The sequence below is a fragment of the Alligator mississippiensis genome, chromosome 3 (assembly GCF_030867095.1).
Source record: "Alligator mississippiensis isolate rAllMis1 chromosome 3, rAllMis1, whole genome shotgun sequence".
Classification (NCBI taxonomy): Eukaryota; Metazoa; Chordata; order Crocodylia; family Alligatoridae; genus Alligator; species Alligator mississippiensis.
In genome coordinates this window covers 2,300,491-2,327,485 of record NC_081826.1, presented here as the reverse complement: position 1 = coordinate 2,327,485, position 26,995 = coordinate 2,300,491, and the positions used below count along the sequence as shown (strand labels likewise).

At 57.6% G+C, this 26,995-nt stretch overlaps 1 protein-coding gene across 1 annotated transcript in view; it reads left to right on the top strand.

Moving 5' to 3' along the window:
• Positions 1–26,975, top strand: part of LOC102574067 (1-phosphatidylinositol 4,5-bisphosphate phosphodiesterase gamma-1) — a 56,299-nt gene extending 29,324 nt beyond the window's left edge. Inside the window, exons 5-32 of the mRNA XM_014600810.3 lie at positions 1,455–1,539; positions 2,055–2,135; positions 2,689–2,723; positions 3,213–3,285; positions 3,761–3,862; positions 4,552–4,670; positions 5,138–5,223; positions 5,899–6,019; positions 6,375–6,543; positions 7,354–7,473; positions 7,804–7,911; positions 8,364–8,551; positions 9,625–9,825; positions 10,975–11,094; positions 11,505–11,688; positions 12,589–12,666; positions 13,747–13,850; positions 14,832–14,928; positions 15,603–15,669; positions 16,790–16,953; positions 19,019–19,115; positions 19,473–19,697; positions 20,681–20,829; positions 21,727–21,841; positions 22,311–22,472; positions 22,837–22,925; positions 23,602–23,786; positions 24,642–26,975. Of these exons, the coding sequence (XP_014456296.1) occupies positions 1,455–1,539; positions 2,055–2,135; positions 2,689–2,723; positions 3,213–3,285; positions 3,761–3,862; positions 4,552–4,670; positions 5,138–5,223; positions 5,899–6,019; positions 6,375–6,543; positions 7,354–7,473; positions 7,804–7,911; positions 8,364–8,551; positions 9,625–9,825; positions 10,975–11,094; positions 11,505–11,688; positions 12,589–12,666; positions 13,747–13,850; positions 14,832–14,928; positions 15,603–15,669; positions 16,790–16,953; positions 19,019–19,115; positions 19,473–19,697; positions 20,681–20,829; positions 21,727–21,841; positions 22,311–22,472; positions 22,837–22,925; positions 23,602–23,786; positions 24,642–24,693 (3,376 nt within the window). The 3' untranslated portion in view covers positions 24,694–26,975. The remainder of the gene's footprint in view (positions 1–1,454; positions 1,540–2,054; positions 2,136–2,688; positions 2,724–3,212; positions 3,286–3,760; positions 3,863–4,551; positions 4,671–5,137; positions 5,224–5,898; positions 6,020–6,374; positions 6,544–7,353; positions 7,474–7,803; positions 7,912–8,363; positions 8,552–9,624; positions 9,826–10,974; positions 11,095–11,504; positions 11,689–12,588; positions 12,667–13,746; positions 13,851–14,831; positions 14,929–15,602; positions 15,670–16,789; positions 16,954–19,018; positions 19,116–19,472; positions 19,698–20,680; positions 20,830–21,726; positions 21,842–22,310; positions 22,473–22,836; positions 22,926–23,601; positions 23,787–24,641) is intronic.
• Positions 26,976–26,995: the final 20 nt, after the last annotated feature.

Genomic DNA, 26,995 nt, shown 5'->3' with positions numbered 1-26,995 from the left:
TGTGACTCGGGGACAGATTTCGCGACAAGTTTCCAACGTGAAAAAAGATGAAGGGAAAGGTCAGAAGCCCCCAAATGGCTGGTTTCAACCTTCCTGACATGGATCGCTGTGATCCTTTGGGCTAGATCCTTTGAGCTAGCCACTTGTGGGTGGAAGATGTGAAATAGCTGACGTTTCCACCCTATTTTGGTCCTCGAACAGTGGAACGGCAGTGACTAGACCAGGCCACGGGTCAATTTGGCTGCAAAAATGGCTCCCATGGGCACTAAACCTACCATCAACAATGTTGAGACAAATACCAAGATATCCGAGAACTTGCCAGGCTCCAGCTGGGACCGGGCAGGCCAGTGATTTCGTGGCTTGGTGGTCAAGCGGGGATAGCCCGAAAGTGCCAGTTTCTGCCCTGATGCCTACCAAAGCCCGTCATGCCACGTGGAACAGCCCCAGCCAGCAAGACTGACCAAAACCCACCCCAGACAACTGATAGCCTTGGGGTTTGGGGGCTGCCCCGAGTGTGAGGAGCCCAGGATCAAGTCCTTGCTCTGAGTTGGCCAAGGAGACGATCTAAGCCCTGATCTCCCATGTCCAAGCAGAAGACAGCCATCTCCTCCATTTTGTGACCAACGACCAAATCCGTCTGTGTAGTCAGACCTTAGCTTCCAAATCCCATTTGCTTTTATGAAAAAAGGTGCAAAAGGTGGACAAAACGGCTTTCTTGGCCTGCCAAAAAGTTCAACACCCCCTCCCCCCGCCCCCATTTTGAGACAACGTGAAATGAATTGCTTTCAGATCGGCCAGCTTGACCACCAAGCCATGACATCGCTGGTTTATCCGGTCCCAGCTGGAGCCTGGCAAGTTCTCGGGTATCTTGGTATTTGTCTTAACATTGTTGATGGTGAGTTTAGTGCCCAGGGGAGCCATTTCTGCAGCCAAATTGACTCGTGGCCTGGTCTACTCACTGCCTTTCACCGTTCAAGAACAAAAATAGGGTGCAAACATCAGATATTGCACGTCTTCCACCCACAAGTGGCTCCCAGGGGCGTTCAAGAAACCCAGTGAAAACCATAAGCACAATAAAGTGTTTGTAGATGCAGCACACGCCTCTGCTAACCTGAATGCCCAGGCGGGAAGCGGGCGGGCAGCCTGGGCTGGGGATTCAGGGTTCAAACCAAAGACTTGCAGGCAGACGGACACGTGCCCCCACGCAAACGTGCTGGGGGTGTTTATTCGCAGGCATACAAATCTCTACCATGCCATCCGCTGTTTGGTGTGTCTTGGCTCACACCAGGCACATGTTAAACCTCAAAGGAAGAAACCTCTGTAGATCAAGGTCTGCCCGGGAGACCCCCCCCGAGACAGCGAGCTCCCAAGGCTGTGCCCTAGGTCCCTGGCCCTGAGCCCAGACTATCCACATGCCTCTCCGCAGCCTGACTCCTGCTTTGTGTGCCTTGCAGTATCACCGTGAAGGATCTCAAGGCCATGCTGCCGCAGGTCAACTACCGGGTGCCCAACATGCGGTTCCTGCGGGACAAACTCGTGGTAACAACCCTCCCTCGGTTTTCTTCCCCCAGCCTTCCTCCAACCCATTCCCCTTCACACCCTCCTGCCCCTTATCCCTTCTCGGGTGGAAGCAGCGGGTGGGATGGAGGAGGAGTAGAGCCGTCTTGAAATACCATCGGGGTCCTCAGAGAAGACCCTAAACTCCCCCTGGATCAACGCTTCCTGAGGATTTGAACCATCTTACAGATTTGAAGAGGGCTTTCCCACAACCAGAGACTCCTATAAAGGGGTTTGACAAACCCAGCAAAAGGGGTTGAGTTTATTCAGTCCTGCTGGCTTCTCCCCTTCCCTGCCTGCTCCTCCGCCTTGCTGTGTGCTTGGGGTACAGCTGGATAGAAATGCAACAAGCCTCCAGAGAAAGGTTTTCAAAGAGTCTCTCCAGAAGCAGCTGTGTTGTATTTTCCTCCCCTCTCTCGTGCTCCCTGCTCACATCTATCTGGGAACAGGATCTTATGGCCTGTGTCACCAGCTCTGCCTGCCTTTTCTCCTGCCAGGAAGTGGAAGCCAGGAACGAGATGTCCTTTTCTCACTTCACCCAATTCTACAAGAACCTGATGTTTGATGCTCAGAAATCGGTAAGAGGCCCGGACCTGCAGGGGCTGTGCCCGCCCTCTGCCTGCCGCTGCATCCAGATGTGAAGGCAGCCAGATGTGAAGCCAGGAATTTTGTCCCAGACACCCTGTGGGGTCTGGACCTGGCCAGTTTTAAGAGGTCACAAATGGTTACAGTGGGAGCTTCACGTAGGAAAAGGGGGTGACTTGAGAAAGTGTCCCCAGCCTGCAAATATCAGTGGGTGGCTCCGCTTGGAGGGGCCTCGGGAGGGCATGTTGTTGCCCATTTCCGTGAGCCGGCATTTCATCGCGTTGCAATGGGTACGGCATATGGAGAAACAGCCTCTCTCAGCCAGAGGGTGCCCAAACAGGGACAGGCACCATGCACGGGAGATGGGAAAACCCTGGTGGGTTCATTAGAGGAGCCAGGGAGGGAAGGCAGCTGCTTTGGGGGGCATGGGCATCCTGCTGAGCCCTTTTGCCTGATGCGTGCCCAATGTCTCTGATGAAGTGCCTGTGCTCTCCCAGCCCCCGGCCTATCCCCAACTGCTTAACCAGCCTGTTTCACCCATTTCAGGTCATCGAGCAGCTGGAACTCTCCTTCCCCCTGCGGTGAGTACGAACGCTTTTCACTGCCACCTTCCTCTCCCTCCCCGGGGCGATGAGATCCCCTGCCCTCCCAGGGCACTGGCCTTACAACCAGCCTCATCCTTGCATGTGTGAGAGACACCCCGAGGAGACATCTCTTTACAAGCCCAGCCCTGTCTGCCCCCCACGGCAGCACCCAGCACCACGGGGCTCAGCTGGCCAGACTAAACTGGAATGAGGACTCTGCCTGTCCCTGTCCCTGTCCCTGTTTACACAGGCACTGGCAGTGAGGACCATCCTGGGAGTGGAGCAAGTGTCTGGGATTCAATGAGTTGCCCCCACCTGCCCCATCCCTAGGAGACCATGGGCAGGATTGAACTCTCAGGTGTGTTACTATAACACCTGAGTAGCAACCAGGGTTTTACACTGGCCCGATATCACTGAGCTGCAGAGATGGGTGGGATGAAGCATTGGGCACACCCAGCTTGCCTGACGGGCTCTCTGCACCCCCAGGAACGTCGACCGGCCGGAGCTGTGCCAGATTATGCTGTATGACTTCCAGAAGTTCCTGCTGTACGACCAGAAAGTACGTGCCCAAACAGACACCCGGCAACCCTCGTCCGGGGGGCGGCAAGCCCTTCTCACCTGCCTGGGGGCACTGGCACTCTCCTCACCACCGCTGGCCAGAGATCAGAGCAAGCCTCGCCACTGCCTCCAAGAAGGGTCCCTGAGCCAAACCCAGGGGTTAGGGCACTCTTCCAGAAAATGGGAGATAGGGGTTCAACCCCAGGCTACCTACTTGTTGGACAAGTGCCTGCATCCCTCAACCACTGGGTGAGACCTCGCTGGGGCTGAGCCCTGCTCTTGTCCCTGCAGATCAGGCTGGCAGTGCAGCCATGTGTGGCAGTCCTAGGTAGGGTCCTACCTTATGTCCCTGGGGCACTGAAGCCACCTGTAACACGAAGTGTGGCTCTTGGGCCTTCAGGTCTGAGCCTTGACTGATATTCAAGCCTCTGGTGCAGCTCCTCTGATAACACTACCCTCCGCAATCCCTTCTCCAGGAGCCCTGGGCCAACGACATCGGCAAGGTGCGGGAGTACATGTGTAGCTACCTCCGGGACCCCTGCAGTGACATTTCAGAGCCCTTCTTTCAGCTGGATGAGGTAGGTGGGTCTTTACCCAGCCCCGTGGTAGAAATTGTGGTGCTATTGCCAGACCTCAAACTCCTACTTGGAAATGATGCCGGCTGGGGTAGGGAGAGGGTGTGTGTTGCACGTGCGTGTGAGTGTAGTCACAGGCAGCACACCTCTTTGGACTGGGGAGCAGCTTGTGCCAGGCCAGGTCAGACCGTATAGTCTGGTATTGCAGCCTGACCCTCGCGTTAGGCTGGTGCATGGTGCTGCACATCTGGGAGACGACTTTCCTTCCTGCCCCTTGCAGGGGGATCTCTTTGTGCTCTGAAGCATGAGATTGGATTGTCCTCATTGAAGGGACACACCACTGCTTTGCTATTTATTGATCCTAAGATCCCTCCAGAGCATGTGACCTTGCGCTGTTGCGCATGGGCATGGCTGTAACGAAGGATGGGTCTGCGCTCCCGCTCCCAGCATGCACATCTGGGGAAGACCCTCTCCCAGACTCCCTGCCTCTGGCCCAATCCCCAGCTGTTGCACTGAAGTCACTAGACCATCTTCCCTGGCTCATCCTCAGCTCTTCTCCACCATCTTCACCCCATTTCTGTTAGTGCTTGGGCCTAGTGCCCCGTCTCCCAATCTTGCCTTGGACTGAATCCCTGCATCCAGGAGTGCACCCCTGCGTCTGCGACTCTAATCAGCTTTCCTTCCCTCCCCAGTTCCTGACGTACCTGTTCTCCAAGGAGAACATGGTCATGGACTCCAAGTATGAACGGGTGGTCCCAGAGGAGATGAACTACCCCCTGTCCCAGTACTGGATCTCCTCCTCCCACAACACGTAAGAGCCAGGCATCATCCCCATCAGAAGGAGCCCCAGCTGGGTGTGGGGAAGCTAAAGCAGCCCTCACCCCCTCCACCCCTCTGCCAGCACTGGGGACCCTTGTCTCTAGCCTATGTGCTCCTGAAGGCCTCTGGCTTGGGTGTCGTATTGAGTAGGGGGGCAGGGGCTCTCTAGGAGAGCATCTCTGCTTCTTCCATCTAGAGCATGGGATTCCTAGACTTTGGAAAATGAGACTTAAATATAGATCAGCTGCTTGCTGCTATTAATCCACCTGGTTCCAGTGAGTTCAGTAAGGCTAGGGCAGCATTCCCCAGGTGGCACGTAGCCCAGGGACTCCAGGGAGGTCATGATAACCAAGAGAGACCAGGGGGCACATGGGATCCAGCTTCCTCTCCTTGTCCAGGTGCTTGGTCACCTCTAGACACAGCTTGGCCCTTCAGTCCCCCACCTTATTCTCTTTGCAGGTATCTGACCGGGGACCAGTTCTCCAGCGAGTCCTCGTTGGAAGCCTACGCCCGCTGCCTGCGGGTGGGCTGTCGCTGCATAGAGCGTAAGTGGCTTGATGCTGGCCAGGGGGCTGGGCTGAGAGATGCCCCCAGGGGCCACGAGCTTGGTCAGGCTGAGTCCTGGCTGCTGTTTAGCTGGGAGGCCTCTAAGGTACTCCTGGGAGTGGACCTGGAGATGCAGTAGGAAGCGCTGCTTCCTCTGAGCTAGCCCTGAAGCCCCATTGCCACCAGCATCCACGTGACATGTGAAGCCAGGTCCCCGAGCTGTAAGGCTCCCCAGGCATTTCTACAAACCTCAGTACCCTAACCCACTTCAGTGAGGGGGGTCGTGCTGCTTCCCCGCTTTCCAGCCCTGCACGTTGGTGCAGTGCCTCTGCACTGCATAACCACTGGCCGTGCCGCCCCAACAAATGTGGCCCTCGAGATGCTTGGCCTGCACATCCCATTGGGACCCGGTGTGGGGGAAGCATGCTCCAGGCACCATGGGCACCTAAGGGTTAACCAAGGGGGTGTCAGCTTCTACCAAGTGCCCATTGTCTGGCATGGCACAGGAGTACCACAGCACCCCCTTCTGGCCAATGCAGATGCTGCACCCCTGGGCTCTAGGGGTGGTCACAGCCATCCCCTATGGTAGCCATGTCCCGGCCCCATATGAACATGCAATGGGAGAAGGAGCACGTGCGTGACCGTGTTAACCCTTGAATTGTCTCTGCCCGCAGTGGACTGTTGGGACGGTCCGGATGACCTGCCAATCATCTACCACGGCCACACGCTCACCTCCAAGATCAAGTTCCTGGATGTCCTGCACACCATCAAAGAGCACGCCTTTGTGACCTCGGAGTAAGGGCCATCCCTTAGGGTTACTCACCTGGGGGTCTGTGTCACTCTTCATGAAGTTTGGAAAGAGTCCAGGAGAAAGCACCAAAAATGCTTAGGGACCAGGGAGACAAGACATACAAGGAAAGGCTAAAAGCAGGGTTACTGAGTCTGGGTTTGATAAGAGTCTGCGAGTCCCTGAGGGGCGATGACAGGAAAGATGGAGATGGGCTCCGAGTTCGTGTGATGCCCTTGGCCCCCAGCCCTGCCCTTGTTCAACCCCATGGGAGTTTTGCCCCTAACTGTGACAGGGCTTCAGACCATAGGTGTGCTCCTCTCTCAGCTGCCCCCCTGAGAGGTCTGCCCTGTCCTCCTCCAGGTTCCCCATCATCCTCTCCATCGAGGACCACTGCAGCATCGTGCAGCAGAGGAACATGGCCTCCCACTTCAAGAAGGTCTTCGGGGACATGCTGCTCATCAAGCCAGTGGACATCAATGCGGATGAGCTGCCGTCGCCCACCCAGCTCAAGAAGAAAATCCTCATCAAGGTGCGGCACTAAGAGCCTGGGTCTCTTCCCTTTGCCCTGCATTGCAGACTGCACATGGGGCTGTGTCCAATTTGGGCCCCCCACCACAGAAAGGATGTGATGTTATGATCCTAGGCAAGCAGGTGGTACCAGAGCTATAGCCTGGAAATTGCATCGCATGATGGGATGAACTTCCCCTGCCTCCAGCACTTCCGCCTGCCTGCTAAACCTCTAAGGGGCTTGGGAATCTGCCAGCCCCATGCAATTTAAACCATGGTCCCAGGCTCTCCTAGCTAAAGCAGCCAGCAATCAGGGAGAAAACCCAGGACACCATCCCAGATGATCCCCAGACCCCCGGGACAGGCGGGAGTTTGCACCACTGCTGCTTCCCCTTGTTGCAGACAGGCAAAGCGGCAATGCTGATTGCAGGCCAGCTGGGGATAAAAGTCCTGTTTCGAGGAGGTACCTTTTAGTAGACCACCTAAGAAATAGCCACACAAAAAAAAAAATTTTCTGCAAGCTTTCGGACACACGCCCTTCCTCAGGGCCAGGGAAAATTACAGATGGTAAAAAGTTCCCATAAGTAGAAAATAAACTTCATTTTTGCACAGAAGAAGCTGAAGAGGAAGATGAAGCTGAAGCTTTTTTTTCAGTTTCTTAGTTGGTTTAATAAAAGGTATCATATCTGAACCAAGAGTTTGAGAGTTTTGCAGTTCTTTTTTGTCTCAGCCCAACACGGCTACCAAATACATCCCTATTTCAAGGTGCAACCCCTGGGCTCAGGCCCTGTCAGTAATTTGCCTCTGCTTCGTTTTCGCTCCTGCTCCCCAGCACAAGAAACTGGTGGAAGGAAACCTCTACGAAGAAGTCTCCACTGCCAGTTACTCGGAGAATGACATCAGCAACTCCATCAAGAACGGCATCCTCTACCTCGAGGACCCCATCGACCACGTACGTGCCTCTCTCAACTCACTTCTTCTCTCAGCAGAGCGTGAGGGTGAAGAAGGGCGCCTTCATCACCCAGGGAGCTCAGACCAGGGTTTGTAGGGAAGGATGTGGAGCAACCCCGCAAGGGGTTGGGGGTTTCCACCCCCTGTGGGTCTCCAGCAGGGCTTGAGCTCAGGCACTGCTGTGGGAGCTGAAGGACTGCCTCCACTTCCCAGCAGCAGTACTAGGTTATTATCTAGCACCGGGCCATTCTTGAAATCAGGGGGTGGTGACCAGCAGCCCTGGCTTGCTCCCTCCTCGGGGTCGCGTCTAATGCTGCTTTCTCCTCGGCAGACCTGGAGCCCACACTACTTTGTCCTGACAAGCAACAAGATCTACTACTCGGAGGAGACGTCGCGTTATCAGTTCAATGAGGACGAGGAGGAGGTGGAGCCGAAGGAGGTGGGTGCAGGGGGAGGAAGGTGTGTTCAGGATCGGGGCCCCATGGGCACGTAGCTGCGTGGCCCTTGTCTCTAGCTGAGCTCTCCAGTACGCAGGGATGGACCGAGTCAGTGGCTGGAGCTGTCTTGGGGAGCAGCCCTGTCTTTTTGGACCCAGAGCCGAAGCCCTGGCCACTGCCGGCCATGCAACGGCCCATGGCACTTCTCACGAGACATGGTGTTTGCCTCCACGTGCTAGTCGTATTGCAACCGGGGCAATTCGCTGACTGTGGGTTGGGAGCCTCAGCGCTTGGGTTGCTTTCTGGGGCTCTGTCAAAGCGTCACCGTTCCCCCCCCTCCCCAGGGGACTTAGGACCGTGGCACTCAACGCCTTGCCTGTCTCTGCGTCTCTCCTTCTTGCCTCTCTCCGGTCTCCCCGTCACCCCAACCCTGTCCGTCTCCTCCCCTCTCCAGGAGTTCAACAACAACGAGCTGCACTTTACGGAGAAGTGGTTTCACGGGAAGCTGGGCGGGGGGCGCGACGGGCGCCAGATCGCCGAGAAGCTGCTGCACGAGTACTGCACCGAGACGGGCGGGAAGGACGGCACCTTCCTGGTGCGGGAGAGTGAGACCTTCGTGGGGGACTACACCCTCTCCTTCTGGTAGGCCCCTCATGCCCGATCGCCGTGACCCCGGCTCCCATCACTATAGCGGGGCACGGGGGCTCAGGGGATTGAGGACTTTCTCTCCTCCAGCTCCTACCCAGGGTGCCCTAAAGCCCATAGTCTCCCTCCATCCTAGCACGGTCCCAAACAAGAGCAGTGCCTGGATGCTCTGGGATCAGGATCGGGATTGGGATCGGGATTGGGATTGGGACCGTCGCTGCATCCTGTGTTTGTGCAGCGCCTAGCACAGAGGGGTCCTGCTCCAGCCTGACAGCTGTGTGATAAACTATCAACAGCAACCAATAACGATCCCTGTCAGAGGCGAGAAAACCTTAGCCAGGAGGAGCTGGGCTTGGACCACAGCTCTGAGCCCATGGAAATAACCACAGATCTAGACATTCATCAGCTGGGAGCCAGCTGGGGCCTCCCGTACCAAAAGTACCAGATCCCATCGCTGGGGTTATAAAACCTACTATTAGCTGTAAGTCACTGGCTGCTGCCATCGCTGGGACCTGCCGCAGAAGGCAACATGATCCCACGGGCTAGGGCTGCGGGCACACATGGTGATTCCTGTGGGATAATTTACCCCAGAGCTTGCTCCTGCGTTAGGAGTGGATGCACAGCCAGCTCTCCCCTGCTGTAGGTGTGATTGCAGGGTGGCCATGAGGTGGCGGGGAGCCAGATTGCATTGCAAACCAAGGGTCTTGTTACACATTGCGCTTTCAGCTTCTCCAATGCTGATCGGCTTTAGCGTTAGTGCAAGTTCGGTGCGGTTAGACACTCAGTCTGCACAGCTGTGACTTGCCATTCGAGGGCTGGTGAGCAGGGGCTAGGCTAGGAGCTATCGCTGTGAGTTGTCCACATGGAGCAGGAGCATCCTGGGATGCTGGAGGACTGCAGTTTGGATGGCTTATCTCTGGGGAGTGGAACATGGATCAGAGATAAACCTACCCTGGCGTGGCGTAGCTTTAAGATGCCTAAAGGGTGCTTAAAACTAGTTCACACCTCTGAATGTCTCCTGCCACCGTCCCCTGGGCACCGCTGGCTATAGATGTCTCACCCCGCTGCAGGAGGTCCAACCGGGTCCAGCACTGCCGCATTCACTCCCGGCAGGAGGCCGGCACCACCAAGTTCTACCTGACGGACAACCTGGTGTTCGACAGCCTGTACAGCCTCATCTGCCACTACCGCGAGGTGCCGCTGCGCTGCAACGAGTTCGAGATGCGGCTCACGGACCCTGTGCCCCAGCCCAACGCTCACGAGAGCAAAGAGTGAGAGTTTCCCCCACGGCTGCCCTACTCTTCAGTGCTCTCCTGTCCCCATCCCCCTGGCCCTCGTGGTCCTTGTGCAGCATCTTCCTGTCCTGCCTCTCCTCCCTGCTGCTCCCGTTCCTCCTTGTTCTAGACCTATCCTAGAGGAATTAGAAAAGGCCCCAAAAAGGGTAACCAAAATGATCAGGGGCCTGGAGCAGCTGCCAGGCCAGGAAAGAAGGCTGAGGGGGGATAGGATAGAGGTTTATAAAATGGGTTTATAAAGTGGATTTATAAAAAAAAAGGTTTATAAAAGGGTTTGGACCAAGCAATCAAGGAACTGTTGTTCACAAAGTCCCAGAACACTAGAACTAGAAGACACCTGGCAAACGTAGGTGACAGATTCAAAATGAACAAGAGAAAGGACTCTTTTATGCAGCATGCAGTTAACGGGTGAGATTCATTGCCACGGGGGTGGTGGAGGCAGCTAGCACAGTCAGGGTCAACAAGGGACGGGGTACCTTCGTGGGTGATGAATGGCTGTTGCAGAGAATGGTTGGAGGTGTTTCCTCTGGCACCTGTCAATCAGTAAATAGTGGATGTCAACGTGGGTATTGAATAGGGGACAGATCACATGTGCACACATATTGCATGCACATGCACACACATACACTCACATACATGCACATACACACGTGTGCATGCACACATGTGCACACCCATACTTGCAGACAAGGTTCTTTGGGTAAATGTGGTATATTTTTATTAGACCAACTGAAGAGTTGGAAAACTTGTTCTTTACAAGCTTTCGGGCACAAACACCCTTCTTTGGTCATTGGAGAGAGTCTGCCTGCTCACACAGACTTGCACACACACCTGCACAAACACAGCGGCACATGCAATAGAGCAGGCCTGACTCCCTCGAGGAGGAGGAAGTGCTGCACACACACACACATACAGATGCGCGCACACACGCACATACATCTCCAACACACATGCACCCTTAGCCAAGGCTTTGTGCACCTAGCGTGTCTCTAGGAAGTGGAGTATCAGAGCCGGTTTGCCCTGCTCCCAGCCTCAGCCTCTTTGTCGGCGCTCAACAGGATTCATGGCTGGAGCCCGTGCAGAGCTTAACGTGCGGGTCCTGCCCTCTGCTCTTCCCCGGCCCAGGTGGTACCACGCCAGCCTGACCCGCCTGCAAGCCGAGCACATGCTGATGCGGGTGCCCCGAGACGGAGCCTTCCTGGTGCGCAAGCGCAGTGAACCCAGCTCCTATGCCATCTCCTTCCGGTGAGTGTCCCCCCAGGACCCCAGGCACCCACGGACCCAGCCAACTGGCTCATTGCTGGGCACAGAGCAGAGAAGCACCCAGATTTTCCTTCTGTGTCCCAGGGCTGCTGGGAACTTGTCCTTCCAGGATGCTCACCCCTCTGTGTCCTGGCAGCATTTCCCATGGGGCAGGTACCGTTGTAACCACCCCGAGATGCCTCTCTAGGCTTCTTCACCCTGCAGCGCTCCGCACTGCTGCTGTGCATTATTACACAGCAGCAGCCAGAGGCAGCTGCATTTCTGCGGCAAGCAGAGCGACCCTCTTCCCAGTTTGCAAGACCCCCAAGAGGATGTACCCCACCGCCAAGCTCACCCCCAACCCCTGTGCATCCCACGCCAGGCTTAAACCCTCTGGGTTGTGTTGCCAACAGGGCAGAAGGCAAGATCAAGCACTGCCGCATCCAGCAGGAAGGCCGCCTCTTCATGCTGGGCAGCTCGGCCGAGTTCGAGAGCCTGGTGGACCTGGTGAGCTACTACGAGAAGCACCCGCTGTACCGCAAGATGAAGCTCCGCTACCCCATCAACGAGGAGACGCTCGAGAAGATGGGCACTGCTGTGAGTATGGGGCCAGGAGACATGAGAGGGGCACTGCAGGCAGGACAAGGCTGGGCTCCGCCGTGGCTATGGGCATGGGTGGATCTAGCATTGTAAAAAGGGGGGTGCACATGGTGAGGTGCATCATATATAAACCAACACCTACTTTTCTCCAGTTACAACTACACGAGAAGCTGTATTACTAGGCCGGGGGGGCTAGGGCTGCATGATTCAGTTGACTCCCTCAGCATGACTACAAATGCCGCTGTCACCGCCAAGCTTGGGTTTTAAATTTTGGGTGGAGCAGGGATCAAAGGGTGGTTCGAGTGCACCAGTGTGCCTCTCCCATATCAGCCCCTGGACGTGGGTCCCCACAGGAGCGATAGGAAGGAGGCAACCTGGCCTCTAGCCCACAGACTTCGCTTGAGCGCAGCCCCGCTGCTGAGACGTGTCCCAGAGATGCAGCAGACTGGGGGCAAGAGGGGCTGGGCTGCAAATGTGGGTCTGAATGGTGCTGCGTGCACCAACCTGGACACAGAGCAGTGCCAGGCATGCACCCACAAGCACAACCCGGAGAGAGAGCAAGTGTGCCGTGCTGTCACGTGCCACCTTCAGCTGGGTCTTCGGGGCCATATGCCCTTTGGTGTCTGCAATAGAGGAGCAGTGCGAGGGGGGAAGGACCTGGCTGACCCCTCACCACTAGGCCAGGGGTATACAGACCAGCTGCCGCTGCTCCCCCATGACAGGACATGGCTTTCCCTGCCTTGCATGCCACGTGGCTCCATTTGGGAACCTCCATCCCACCCTAGTCTCCTCTTCTCCAGTGGAGATGCTCTCAGGTCTCTTCCCCCAGCCCCAGAATAGGGCAAAGGGGAAGCTGGGGACTGCCTGCCTGCTTAACAATGCTGCCTGGCCTTGCAGGAGCTGGACTACGGAGCCCTGTATGAGGTGCGGACCCCTCACTTCTACGTGGAGGCCAACAAGATGCCAATGGCCAGGGTAAGAGAGTGCTGGCTGGAGTCTGATAATGTAAAGACAAGGGGGCACCAGGCTGCAAGTGTGAAGCAAGCACAAGGAAATACATTTTCACGCAGCACATCATTCACCCGTGGAACTCCCTGCCGCTGGACGCGGTGGAGGCCACGGGTGGGTTCAGAAAGGGATGGAGCAAATGGATGCAGGCGGGGTGCAGCACAGGCTGTCAAGCATTTTCCAAGACACTTTTATACTTCTGACTTCTGTCCTCAGACAGACCAGCCCTTCAGCTGAGCCCAGCCAGGGGAAGGCTAGGCCAAAAGGGAGCTCTTTTCTGGGATGTTACAGAAGTTTGGAGCTAATACCTCCAGGGTGGTAAGGGCGACCATTAACAGACATAGCTAGCTGTGTTTGCCTGAAGTTGAGAAGGCGGCAGGGCAGATTTGCACTATATAGACTAACTAACCAAAGTGTGTATATGTGTGAGTGTGTGATAAATGTATGTGTGTGGGGGGTATGTATATACCGCACAAGCTTTTGTGAGCTGAAGCTCACTTCGTCAGACCACTGGCAGCCTTGAAAGGGAAAGGGGGTTTTAATTGCTCACATAAATGGTCACCCAGGGAGACTATAGGGTACCCCCCCGGGCCCGTGCTGTCAAGGACTGCCCCGCTGCCAGTCCGAGGGGCATGTGAGTTGTTATGGCCATGGGCTCGAGAGCAGTTTCTTGTAGCTCCCCAATCAGACCGCATTGTGCTAGGGGCTGTACAAGCACAGGATGGAGAGGTGGCCCCTGCCTCAAACATCTGAGTGTAAGACAGAAGGCAGCTGATGGTGGGGTACAAAGAAGTGATGAGGCTTAGCATGATTGGCGTGAATGATTAGAGTGACAGTGTGACTACAGCACATATAGAGATACTTGTGGCCAGGGCTGTCCAGGACCATCCCATCTATTCTCCTCTACAAGCACTGTTTACATGGGGCTGGATGCCATGGGACAGGGACCTGCCTTGCAGTCCTTTGCAAGCTTCCCCTTGCAGCTCCCACCCCAAGAGCTCTGGGGGATGCCTAGTGATGCCACCCTGTGTCTCTGCTCTTGCCTAGTGCACGGTGAAGGCCCTGTACGACTACAAGGCGCAGCGGGAAGACGAGCTCTCCTTCTGCAAACAGGCCATCATCCACAATGTGGACAAGCAGGACGGAGGCTGGTGAGTCCCTGCTCCTCAGGCTGCTTTCAGCTGATGCCTAGAGTGACCTGGGAAAGCCCAGTGCCAGGGGCTGGCTCCTCTCCTGACCCTGTCCTGCGTAACGAGTGAAAGGGGCATCCCTCATCCCATCAGGGCAAGTCAGAGCATTGCAATCTTGGTGGCTAGGGGAGCCATGCATCATCTTAGCCCCTGGCCTGATTGAGGGGATGGCTCAGAGACAAGTGGAGAGGTGAAGGCATGCAGTAGCACACCTCGTTGGACATGCAGAAAGGATGTGGACACATTGGAGAGAGTCCAGTGGAGGGAAATGAAAATGGTTGTGGGCTGGGGACATGACTTGTGAGGAGAGGCTGAGGGAAGTGGGCTGATTGAGTCTGCAGAAGAGAAGATCGAGGGGGATTGAATAGCAGCTTCACCTCCCTGCAGGGGGGCTGCAAAGAGGATGGAGCTGGGCTATTCTTAGTGGGGGCAGATGGCAGGACAAGGAGCAATAGGGAAGTTGAGGTTGGATATTGGGAAACTTTTCTCATGGGAAGCATAGTAAAGCACTGGAACAGGTTACCCAGAGGGGTGGTGGACTCTCCATCCTTGGAGATTTTGAAGACCTGGGTAGACAAAGCCTTGGCTGGGATGATGTAGTTGGGGCTGGTCCTGCTTGGAGCAGGGGTTGGACTAGATGTGACCTCCTGAGGTCCCGTCAACCCTCATTTTCTATGACACCATGCCCGTGTCTGCCTGCCCTAGGAAGAAGGTCCCATGTCCTGGTCTTGTGTAGCAGGGTCCTGTAGCTATAGCCCCAGCTCGCAGCTGCATGGGGGGTGGCTGCTGTCCTTGTCTGGCCTGCAAGTGCTGCTGAGATGTGGTTTAACGGCTCCTTTTCTGTTCCCCTGTTCCAACCATTCCCTCGTCATTGCGTGCAGTGTGAACACCCCTAACGCCCCCGAGTCAGTCTGCTTGCCTTGTTCCTGTGACCCTTTGCAGGTGGCGAGGAGACTACGGGGGCAAGAAGCAGCTCTGGTTCCCAGCCAACTACGTGGAGGAGATGCTGAACACGCAAGCGCCGGAGCAGGATGAGGCTGTGAGTGCGAAACCCCCGTGCCGGCTCCATTCCCAAGCCCCAGGCTGCAGTGGGAGAAACCCCCTCAGCTGTCCTGAACATGAGAGGTTAATTGTGTGCTTATGTGGAAGGGAGATAACCCAGCTGTATAGATAACCCCACCACTTCTGGGGCCAGGAGGCCCCACTTTAATGCCACACTGGGGGGAAAAAGACCTCCCTGGTGTCAGTTTTAAACTTACTACTTACTACTTTCAGGCTGTGACCCCTCGTTCTTGTCTGGTGGGAGAAGGCAATAATAAATCTCTATTGCTTTCTCTTTGCTATTTAGTATTTTGGAAACCCTGCTCGTGTTCCCCTTCAAGCATCTCTTTTCTAAACCGGGGTCATTAGTCTCTCCTCCTAGGGAAGACCCCCCATGCCACTCATCATCCTTGCTGCCCTTCTCTGCACCTTCTCCAGTTCTTCTATCTCCTTTTGGAGGTGCAGGGACCAGAGCTGGGTGCAGGGTCCCAGGTGTGGCTTCACCTTGGGTTTATAAAGGGGCATTGGGATGGGAGGGTTAGAATAGCCCTAATTCTAGTGACTGTTGCCACCTGTCCTCACTGCCCCATGCTCTGAGCTACTGCAGATAGAGCAATAGCAGAAAGCAGACGTCTCTAGGTAACTGTCCTTTCCTCTGTCCCTCGCTTCCAGTCAGCAGAAAACAGCCCCTTGGGGAATTTCCTGAAAGGCTTCATTGACGTCCCGTCCTGCCACGTAGGTGAGTGTCTGCGGCCGTGGCTGGAGGAGCGGGTAGATCGCATGTGCCTCTTTGGGAGGAAGTATTGAACCACGGGTAGGGTCAGGGGGTAGAAGCCTCTTCTGTCCGTGTGCCCTGGGAAGATATACTGCGAGTTGCTCGGTCAGGCAGGGGGGTGAACTCCTCTCCCAGGTTGGGAATCGGGATGTTCACATGCAATGAGGTCTGGTAGTTCTCAGCCCATCTCCTCCTGGTACAGCGAGTCCCGCTGGGTTCCTATTAGCAGGGGTGTAGGATCCCCCTAAAGCGAGGTCAGTAGGAAATGCCTGTGTCGTTCCCACCAGAGCAGGTCCCCACCTAGCCAGGTGACGGCTGGCAGAAATCACGCTCCCCCTCGCTGCCTTGTGCCTGTCTAGACTCCACTGTAAGGCCCTGTAAGGCTGAGGCTCTCCCAACTCATTGCATGTGTGGGCCCAGCCAGCCTCGGGCCCACCTGCCTGCAAACAAGCAGCCGTTTTGTTGCTCCCACTTGGCGTGAATGGGGCTGGGGGTTGAGAGTCATGCCGGGCCTGGCTTTTCGGAGTGGGCTTTGCTTTGGCCGTGCAGCAGCAGGTGCTGAAAGCCCAGGGCACCCGCCTGGCAGTCCAGAGGCTGCAGCGCTGACCCTGTGCGAGTGCAGGGAGGAAGATGAGCAGGCTTCCTCCATGCTGGGGCCCAGAGCTGGACCGGCTGGTCTTGCAGGGGCTGGTCATGAAGCATCATGAGCTCTCAGCCCCACAGAAGGCAGAGGGCAGTAAGGGAGCTCAAGACCCCATGAGATGCGGGTTGGAAAGCCGCATCCCTTCTGGCTTAGCTGAGTAGCAGGAAGATCGGGTGATGAGGCTCGTGCTCTCTGCTCTGTTTGCAAGTGACCTCTCTTAGAAGATGAGCCACCCACGCTCGCTTGCCCCAGCCGTGCCCAGGGGAGTCCAGCAGCCAGTCCAGCCCCTGGCTGTAGGTGAAGCCCCGGGGAGAGAAGCCATCCCCACCACGCCCCTGCCCCTAGCAGGTTGGAGAGCAGGCTCGTTGAGGTCTCCTTTGCTCCACAGAGCCATCCGTTGGGAATCTCTTCAAGTAAAGCCCCCCTCTGATGTCCTTATAGTTATCTCCAAAGACGGGAGGAGCTCCAAACCATTTGTCTTCACCATCCATTCCCAGCAGATGTCCCACCCGTCCCAGTCGCTGGACGTGGCCGCCGACACGCAGGAGGAACTCAACGACTGGGTGGCCAAGATCCGGGAGGCCACGCAAAACGCAGATGCCAGGGTGAGCGGAGGGAGCCGCGGGCCTGGCACCCCATGGCTCTTTGCTGGCACTGGGAGAGGGGCCCTCGGGAGAGGAAAGACCAAGGTCTCTGGGCCCTGCTTTGGAGGTGCCTTGATGCCTGGGACCCCCAAAGGCAGAGCGTTACCCCTTGGGGTCCGGGTGAGGTGGAGCTCCGCTCTCATGCTCCAGCCTACCTTGAAGCACAGGGCCAAGACCCAGAGAGCCAAGCACCCAATTTGGGGTCAGAAAGAAATTTACCCTCCTGGTCAGACTGGTATGGACTGGGGTGGGGAGAGGGGGGATTGCCTTCCTCTGTAGCAGCAGGATGCAGCCTCTGCCTAGGATCTCTGGAGTATATATTGCTTTCACAATGATGAAGGGGGGATTGTGCCCAAAAGCTTGCAATTATTTTCAAAAATCTAGTTGATCTAATAAAAGGTATCACCTCTACCACGAGTCCCTATTAACACCCCTTGCAGCCTCAGGACATTGGCGGCTGCGATTCCCCTGCTTTCCTTATAGCAGGATCAGGTGTGATGTCTGGTGCTGGGTCAGGGGTAACTGTGCCGTGTTGCTATGAGTTTAGATGATGGTTTGTCTGGGACGGTTTGGGCAGGACTGATCCTGCCTCAGGCAGGGGTTGGACTGGACATAACCTGTGCAGGTCCCTTCCAGCCCCTCTGCTCTAGGATGCTATGATATACCCAGCATTTGAGGGACACGGTCCTTGCACCCACCCTGTAAAGCCAATTGCACCAATTGCAACCCCTGTCACCCCTACTCTGGAGCACGACCCATGAAAACTGAAGTTTCCAGCATGCAGGGCTCCACCTGAGTGGCCCACTGGCCCCTCGGGGTGCTTGTAGTCTTGGGGAGATGTGTACCTGCAGTACAACTGGCGCCAGCTCAGTCGCATCTACCCCAAGGGGCAGCGCCTGGACTCCTCCAACTACGACCCACTGCCCATGTGGATCTGCGGCAGCCAGCTTGTGGCCCTCAACTTCCAGACCCCCGGTAATCCCATCACCATTCCTAGGGTGGGGGCTCTCTAAGCCGTGTCCCAGCTGTCCCGGGCAATGGGAGACCCGTCCCTTCCTAGGGAGACGATCCCGCAGCTGAAGTGCTCTCCCATGTGGAGCCCCTTCCTCTGCAGGGTGAAGACCTTCCCGGCACTGAGTGCTCCCGCATTGCATCTCCTAGCTGTGATCCCACAGGAAAGATCTGGGAGACATTGCAGACAGTTTGCTGAAAACATCAGCTCAGGGCTCAGCACCTGTCAAAAAAGGCAAATGCCATGTTAGGGATTAAAAAGAGAATAGTGAGCAAAATGGCAAGTATCGTCATGCCCCTTTGTCTGCCTGGAAGGGAGAGGGCCTGTCCGCATGGGGCATGCATGTGTTTCACTTGGACCATAGCGAGCGTGCCCCAAAGTGAGAATGTGCTCTGAGCAGTCTCGCAGCAAGGATTGCTACCACCTCCCAAGCCGGGTCTTGACAGGACAAGGAGCAATGGGCTCAAGTTGCAGCAAGGGAGGTTGAGGTTAAATATTAGGAAAAACCTTCTCATGAGGAGGGTGGTAGAGCACTGGAACAGGTTACCCAGAGAGGTGGTGGCATCTCCATCCTTGGAGGTGTTTAAGACCCAGGTAGACCATGCCTTGGCTGGGATGATGTAGTCGGGGCTGGTCCTGCTTGGAGCAGGGCTTGGACTAGTTGTGACCTCCTGAGCTCCCTTCCAGCCTTCATTGTCTGTGATTCTGTGATTCCAGGAATCTGGAGCTGCTCCTCGCTTTGCTACAACACTATAAGAGCTCACTTAGCCCATGTTACCCTGATTGAACATGCAGATGCTCTGGTTTTGAGTGCATTTAACATGTGCTAAGTGTCTTGTGCAGCCTGTGGGTCACGAGACCCCATCCTCCCAGCAAAGTATCCTGGGGGGGAGCAGGTGGGGGAAGGGGGCTGCCATGTGATGCCAGCAGTGCCTTCCAGCATGGCCTGGGAGTGTCACTGTGGCCACTGCAACGTCCAAGCAGTGACCTGAGCTCCTGTCTTCCCTTGTGCAGATGCAAGAGGGGAAGATCATGGAGCGGAGAAAGAAGATCGCGCTGGAGCTCTCCGAGCTGGTCGTCTATTGCCGCCCGGTGCCCTTTGATGAAGAGAGTAAGGTCCTAGCAGCAGCCGTGTCCCTACCCAAACTCTCCGGGGGTGCTGAGTCTGCTTGGAAGGGCACAGGCCTTGGGAAGACCCTTCCCCATGCCCTCCCAGTTTTCCCAGTCCCAGCCCCGTTGACCTGCCGCCTCCAGCCAGCTGCAGCTCTCTGCTCCTGGGCTGAGCGAGAGGTGGGTGGGCAAAGGATGCTGGAGGAGAGCCCTGAGTTTAGGCAGAAGCAGCTCGTGCAGGGGGCTGCCTGAAGCCCCCTCCCCACATGCCTGCCCCAGCCAGGCCAGGCCCTGATGCTCCCTGCAGGGGTTAGGGTCCCCACCCCAGCCTGCACTGACCTCCCTGCTGTCCTTGCAGAGATCGGCACGGACAAGGCCTGCTACCGGGACATGTCCTCCTTCCCCGAGACCAAGGCGGAGAAGTACGCCAACCGCAGCAAGGGCAAGAAGTTCCTGCAGTACAACCGGCGCCAGCTCAGTCGCATCTACCCCAAGGGGCAGCGCCTGGACTCCTCCAACTACGACCCACTGCCCATGTGGATCTGCGGCAGCCAGCTTGTGGCCCTCAACTTCCAGACCCCCGGTAATCCCATCACCATTCCTAGGGTGGGGGCTCTCTAAGCCATGTCCCAGCTGTCCTGGGCAATGGGAGACCCGTCCCTTCCTAGGGAGACGATCCCGCAGCTGAAGTGCTCTCCCATGTGGAGCCCCTTCCTCTGCAGGGTGAAGACCTTCCCGGCACTGAGTGCTCCCGCATTGCATCTCCTAGCTGTGATCCCACAGGAAAGATCTGGGAGACATTGCAGACAGTTTGCTGAAAACATCAGCTCAGGGCTCAGCACCTGTCAAAAAAGGCGAATGCCATGTTAGGGATTAAAAAGAGAATAGTGAGCAAAATGGCAAGTATCGTCATGCCCCTTTGTAAACCCATGGGGCATCCACACCCAGCCCAGATCCCTGCGCCTCCAAAAGGAGACAGAAGAACTAGACAAGGGCAGCAAGGATGATGAGCGCCACAGAGGGGCTTCCCAAGGGGGGGAGAGTAATGAGGCCAGGTCTGCTCCATTTTGAAAAGAGATGCTTGATCGGGGACATGAGAAGGGTTTCCAACATACTAAATGGTGACGAGAAAGCAATAGGGATGTATTACTGCCTGTCTCTCACCAGACAAAAACGAGGGGTCACAACTTGGGACGAGTAAGTCGTAAGTTTAAAACTGACACCAGAAGTTCTTATCCCTGCAGCGCAGCATTTGCGGCTGGGACTCGTGGCCACCGGAGGTGGTGGAAGCTGAGAGTTTGGTCAGGTTTGCAAAGGAATTGGACACGTGCTTGGAAGGAAAGGGCATCAGGAGCTATGGAGCATGGGAGTGGGGGGCACGGCCTCTGCATCAGACCTGCTGATCAATGCTGGAGGCTGCAAGGGAGAGAGGAACGGGAAAAACCCCAGTTAGACCCAGTTACTGTCCCTCCAGGCTCCGTTCCCTGCCCCCGTGTGACACAGGAGACCAGACAACACAGATCTAGGGTGTGACCCAGTCCGTGGTGGCTCTTATGTTCCTTGCAGACAAGCCGATGCAGCTGAACCAGGCCCTGTTCATGCTGGGGGGCCGCAGCGGCTACGTCCTGCAGCCAGACATCATGCGGGATGAGATGTTCGACCCCTTTGACAAGAACAGCCTGAAGATCGTGGAGCCCATCACCGTGCAGCTCCAGGCAAGGCAGACACTGGTTTATGGGGGGGCAAGGAGGCCTGTGGGGGTGTGAGCCGTGAGACCCCATCTCCTATTTGCACGGCCCAGCCCACCTCTCTGATATAGCAGCACAGCCCTGTGGTCAGCGGGCTTGGGGGGTAACAGAGGGCAGAGCCAGTGAATGGGACCTGGGTACAGATGCATCCTTCAGCGCAGCGGCCACTCCTCCAGGACAGACCATGGACCCTGCTCTGGGACCATGGCAGAGGGAATCCCTGCTCGTTATTAGCGGTATAGGGTCTCTGCCACACAGCTGAGCTGCTCTGACTCTGTCCCATGGATGCACACGTGCGCGCACACACACCCCTACTGCCTTTCCACCATCACGTGCACAGCCCCTGCTCACCTGCCTGCGGAAGGAGAGTCCTTTATTGCAGTGACTCAGGGCAAGACCGTGACCTCCAAAGCTGTGAGGTATGAGCCAGTCGAGCCCCGGACGTCCTTCCAGGGGCCTCAGCTCCGTGCCAAAGAGTCTCTGCTGCCCAAAATAACGAGAAGAGATGTGCAATGAGGCAAGGGCTGGAGCTGGGAGCAGGGGATGCATCCAGTGCCTGGCGCCACTGCAGAAAAGGCTCCCTCCATGTCCCAAAATATTGGGAAGACTTTTCCCCAGGGGCCCCCGGCACTGGATCCTGGCCTGGAGACCCGTGGGGGTTGCCCCACTCCCCTTCCCCAGGTGGGCACTGCCCAGCCTCTGCTGTCCCTGTCCCAGCCAAAGCCCACGCTGTCTCGGCCACACATGCCTCACCTGGGGGGCTGGTGGAACAAGAGGTCCTTGGAGAGGAGAAGCAGAGCTGGTCCTGGGTTCCCAGGGGACCCCTCTCACCTGCCTTGACCTCCCTCCTCCTCTTTGCCCCAGATCCTGGGCGCCCGGCACCTCCCCAAGAACGGCCGGAGCATCGTGTGCCCCTTCGTGGAGGTGGAGGTCTGTGGCTCCGAGTATGACAACAGCAAGAACAAGACGGACGTCGTCGGTGAGCGGCAGGGGGTCCCCGTGGGCTTTGCGAGGGGCAGTGCTAGGGCCCTGTGCTCCCCCGGACAGGCAGGAGCTCAGCAGGTCCCTGCAGGGCTGGGGCTGAGCTAGCTGTAGTGTAAGGGCCAGAGACTCGCCCAGGCAATCGGGCTCGCTCTGGGGCGTCCCCCTGCCACAAACTGCCCGTGGCCCCCCACCTCCCCTGTGCACCCCTCAGCTTGTCCCCCTCAGCACCGCAGAGAGCAGGGCTCCTGCCCAGGAGCTCTCGGGGCTGGGATGGTCTACCAGAGGGTGTGTGCATCCCCTGGCCCTCGGTGGTACATCTGACTCATACCATGCCTCAGTTTCCACATCTCTGAAATGGGGATAATGGCTCCATGGGTGACTGGGCTCCCAGGGTGGGATACAAGGGTTAATTTGTCTGTCTCTCTCACTCTCCGGCCCCTCTCCCTTCTCCCCTCGCCCCCCAGCGGATAACGGGCTCAACCCCGTGTGGCTCTTCAAGCAGTTCGTCTTCGACATCAACAACCCCGAGTTTGCCTTCCTGCGCTTCGTGGTGTATGAGGAGGACATGTTCAGCGATCCCAACTTCCTGGCGCAGGCCACCTTCCCCGTCAAGGGCCTCAAAACAGGTAGAGGCACCCCCCAGCACCCCCATGTCCCCCCAGGAGCCTGCCGACACCAGTCAGCTCTGCATGAGCTTCCCCTCCCTGTGGGACCTCCTTGTTCAACCCAAAGTCCTTGCCCCTAGACCTGCCCCCTCCCCACTGCCCTCCCAGGCACCCTGGCCTGCCCCATGCCTGTGACTGGGGCACGCACGTGTGCAAATATGAGTTGTGAGCACCTGGGGTTGCCAATATGGGCAAGCATGCATGCATGTGAGAGCTTGCACTAGCGTGAGGCCATGCTTGGCACACACGTGCAATGGGGGGCAGGAGCAGAGATGGGGGGCTGCACCGAGCTGGCCAGGCTCCTACTGCACCGGTGCTCTTGCAGGCTACAGGTCGGTGCCCCTGAAGAACAGCTACACCGAGGACCTGGAGCTCTCCTCCCTGCTCGTCCACATCGAGATTGTCAATGCTAAGGTGAGTGCCCCTGGACGCGGCACACGGCAGGGAGGCGCTGGCTGCCCCCAGTACCTGCTGGGCCCCCGTCGCTCGTCTCCGATGTCCTTTAGCCAGACTGGAATCGCAGGACAGCCAGGCTGGGAGGGCTCTTGGGAGGTCGCAGCTTGTCCAGGCCCCTTCAGGAAGCAGGATCCTCCCTGTCTGCTTGCCCACCCTGCTCTGAAAAACACTGGGAACTGCCCTCTTATGCAGCTATCAGGTAGAGTGCCTGGCATCCAAAACAGCCCACCCTAGACCCACTGTGTCCTTGCCCAAGGCCTTTCCTTCACTGTGCCTCAGTTTCCATGTCTCTAAAATGGGCGCAATGGCTCAATTGTTAACAAGGCTCACAGGGTGGGGTGCAAGGGTTGATTCAAGTGCACTGGCAGGAAAAGGCCATTAGCTGGAGGGGTCACTTGGGACCAGGACACCAATCCCCGTCTTTGAGGCTGCACTGCAATGGGCAAACTCCTGTCACTCTGCAGCTAAGGTGATGCTGAAAGCAGGTCTCTGGGGCTGGAGGAAGGGGCACACTCTTGGCACCAGGACCCCAGCTCTGTGCCCTGCTCAGGTCTCTTCCCCGGGGTAGGAGGTGAGGGCAGGCCGGGTCTGCGCTGGCTCCTGCTGTACCCATCTCTATTTCTCCGTGCGGCAGGAGGAAGACGACGAGAACCTGTACTCCTCCATCCAGCAGCTGCGCGACCGCGCCAACGAGCTCTCCAACCAGGTGTCCAGCTTCGAGCGCAGCAACAACTGCGACTCCCGCTACCAGCAGCGGCTGGACGAGCTGCGGGCGGCCCAGGAGCGGCTCATGGAGCTGACCGAAGTGCGCAACCGGAAGTGAGTCCCACGGGGTCTCTAGTGGACTCCCACCCACCAGGCTCGAACCCAGCCCCTCCCACGCTGGCCTGCACGTCTTAACCAACCCCTCTGTGGTGCCAGTAGTAGGGCTTTTATCCATGCCTTAGACCAGACGCTGCAGGCAGCGTAATCCCACAGGCTCTGAGACCAGAAGTGTCCCCTTTCTGCAGTGATAATCATAGCGGGGCTGGAAGATCACATCTAGCCCACCCCCTGCCTGAGGCAGGATCGGCCCTGTCCAAACCCCCCCAGACAAACCCATCATCTAACGTCCTAGCAAAACCATGCAGTCGGCCCCGACACAACGCAGGACATCACACCCAAACCTGCCACGGGTAAAGCAGGGGGGACCACACCAACCAACGTCCTGCTGCTGCAGAGTGTTCATGGCCTCCCTGCTCTAACAGGGACGTTTTTTTCTGGTCTCCAACCTACACCTACCTTGCTGCAACTTCAAGCCACTGATAAATCCCAGCACGTTGGAAAACGTCTGCCCCGGCTGTCTCCTTCCGGGGCTGGGTCTGCCCCTAAGGCAGCAGCTCTCCACCTCGCTAGACTCAAGGCCTCCCTTAGAAAGTGGCAGCTCTTAGTTTTCACTCATTTTCTTGGCTTGCGGAAAAATACTAAGAGCAACTTTTCAGTTGCAAAGAGCTCAGAAAGCCCACGACAAAGTTCCTGTTTGGGTCGATCTCGGGAACCCCATTTGTACAGTGCTAACACAGCATGGCGCCAACACAACACCCTTGAAAGGATCCCGCGGCAACCCCCGCTTGAGAGTCGCTGCTCTTGGGTCTCGCTTGCTAAAGCCCTGCTCCCTGCCTCTCCCCGCTGCAGGCTCATGGAGAAGAAGAAGCGGGATCGGCAGATGGCCAACAGGCGCAACTGAGCCAGCCGGGGGGCTCTCCGCTGCGGGGGAGCCCGGGCATTCCCACCCACAGGAGATCCAGCCCTCGATCCCAGCCATCCCCGGACAGTCCCCTCTTCCATCTGGCTCGCTGCCCGTCGCCCTGCATCAGTCGGGGGGACGAGACCTCGGCTGCAGGGAGCACAGGACCCGGAGCGACCTGGGCTTGGTTTGGGAGCTCGGGAGCTGCCAGCACCTCCCCTGATGTAACACCCAGGTGTCTCGAGGGGCTCAGGCAGACACTGAGGATGCCGGGAGCAGCAGCCCTGGGGTCCAACCCACCGTGCAGTCTGGATCTACTCCCACCACACCATCAGTTTTAAAGGCTTCCACCATCGCTGGAGCACCAGGGTGATAGGAGCTTGGCAGGTGGGGATGTCTCAGGAGGCCCAAAGCTCTCATTGCCTATGGGTCGAGCAACAGCTGCAGCTGTGCGTTCTCAGCTTTGCAGAGCTGCCTGGACCTTGTGGGGGGGCCTCAGCAAGGCCAGGTTGAAAAAGCAATGGTCAGCTGTGGCCCACTCGAGTCCCCCCTCGCTTCCATGAGCTCCCCGGGTGCCCGGTGCTTGCTGCAAGCCTGGCGTTTGGCGCTGAGCGTCACGTGCTGCAGCCCTTTCTGCATCTTCCGGGGCCCTAGGACAGCTGTGACTCCCTGCCTCTGCTCACAGGGGGCCTGCAGAGCTGCCCCAGAGGCTGCGGTGACAGGCACGTGCTGTGGGGCAGGGACCGTGCCCCATCCCTGCCAGCCTGTGTCTGAGTGGCGGAGAGCAGAAGCCTCCAGGGCTGGGGAGGGCGGCTTTCCAGACCCCGCAGGAGCAAGGCAGGCCCCTTTCCCGCCTTGTGACATCCATGGGAATCCCAGCCGGGCGCTGCTCCTAGCTGGTGCCATCCTTCTCCCACGTGCTTCCCATGCCTTGGGGATGGGGAAGCTGGGGAAATCAGTATCATGAGCCCCGCACAAGGCACAGAGCAATGCCAGGATCCAACAGTGAAGAAGGAGCGGCAACAGGAGCAGGAGCCCAGCATCCAGCAGGCTTAATATGGCTCATTGTGCACACATGGGCCAGGCCCAGGACAGCACCGTGATGCTGGGCAGGCAGGGACCAGGGGCCCTCGAGGTGGGGAGGCTGCACACTGTGCCCCGAACTGTCTGCTCCGGGGGCTGGGGGCAGCAGAGGTAGAAGCAGGGCCACGGAGGGAGCTCTCCGGGCATCCAGCAGAGCAGGAAGATTTGTCCCTGGAGCTCCCCTGGAGACAGCTGGGCTCCCTTTCTGCCACGTGTATATAAGGCAGAGGGCTACGCGTCCCAGCCAGACACAGGCCGTGAGCAGGACAAACATCCTGCATGAGGTCTGCCCAGGACAGGGGCTGGGAGGAGGTCGGGAACGGGGTCAGTGTGCGGCAGCAGGGAGGTTACCCTGGCACTGGGCACAGGGTGGGAGAAGGAGAGGCGGGGGGTCCGGCCAGGCCAATAAAGGGATCAGTTCAGCGACGATCCCCGAGTCCCAGCACAAGCAGCTACGTTCAGCCAAGCCAGCGTGCTCTGGGGAGGTACGGCAGGCAAGTGCATCCTCTGCATGGAGCTGCTAGGGAATAGCTGCCACCTACCACCCCAGAGCTGGCTGCATCTCAGGGAGAGCCCTGGCACGACAGCAGCGGGGATCAGGGCTCCGCTGCACAAGCAAGTGGTGACAGACTCTCCCTCCCCCAGGACCTCACGGGGACAGGGAGAAAGGCCCGGAGAGGAAGGGACATGCCCGGGGCACTCAGCAAGTCAGTGGCAGAGCCAGAAAGACCCCAGGTATCCCGAGCTCCCCCAGTGGTCCGTGTCAGCCCATTTGAACGGGAAACAGCGGAGGTGTCTCAGGGCCAACTCCAGCCCCGGGGGTAAACACGAGCTGCTGCCGTTGTGCCCCGTTACACCCAGGCGGTCAGCCCCAACCTCCGTCTGGCCCACGCGGAGGGGAAGGGCGGAGGTTAGAGGCAAGGGGCTGCCCTGGGACAGGGAGCCGGCACCCCCAGGGTGTCAGTCAGCCCGGGGGGGCTTGGAGCTGGTCAGGGAAGGGGGCCCGGGCAGCAATATCAATGAAGCACAAGGGAGCCAGCAGCCCAGCGCCTGCCGCGGCTCCGGGCAGGCAGGGCTCAGGCCTCTCGCTGTCAGGGCCATGCCGGGGGACGGGGCGTCTGGCTGGGGATCGGGCGTCCTGCCGGGGGATCCGTGTATTCTTTGTATGAAAATAAATCTATTTAGCCAATATTTATACACACCGGCTTCACAGGCCTCA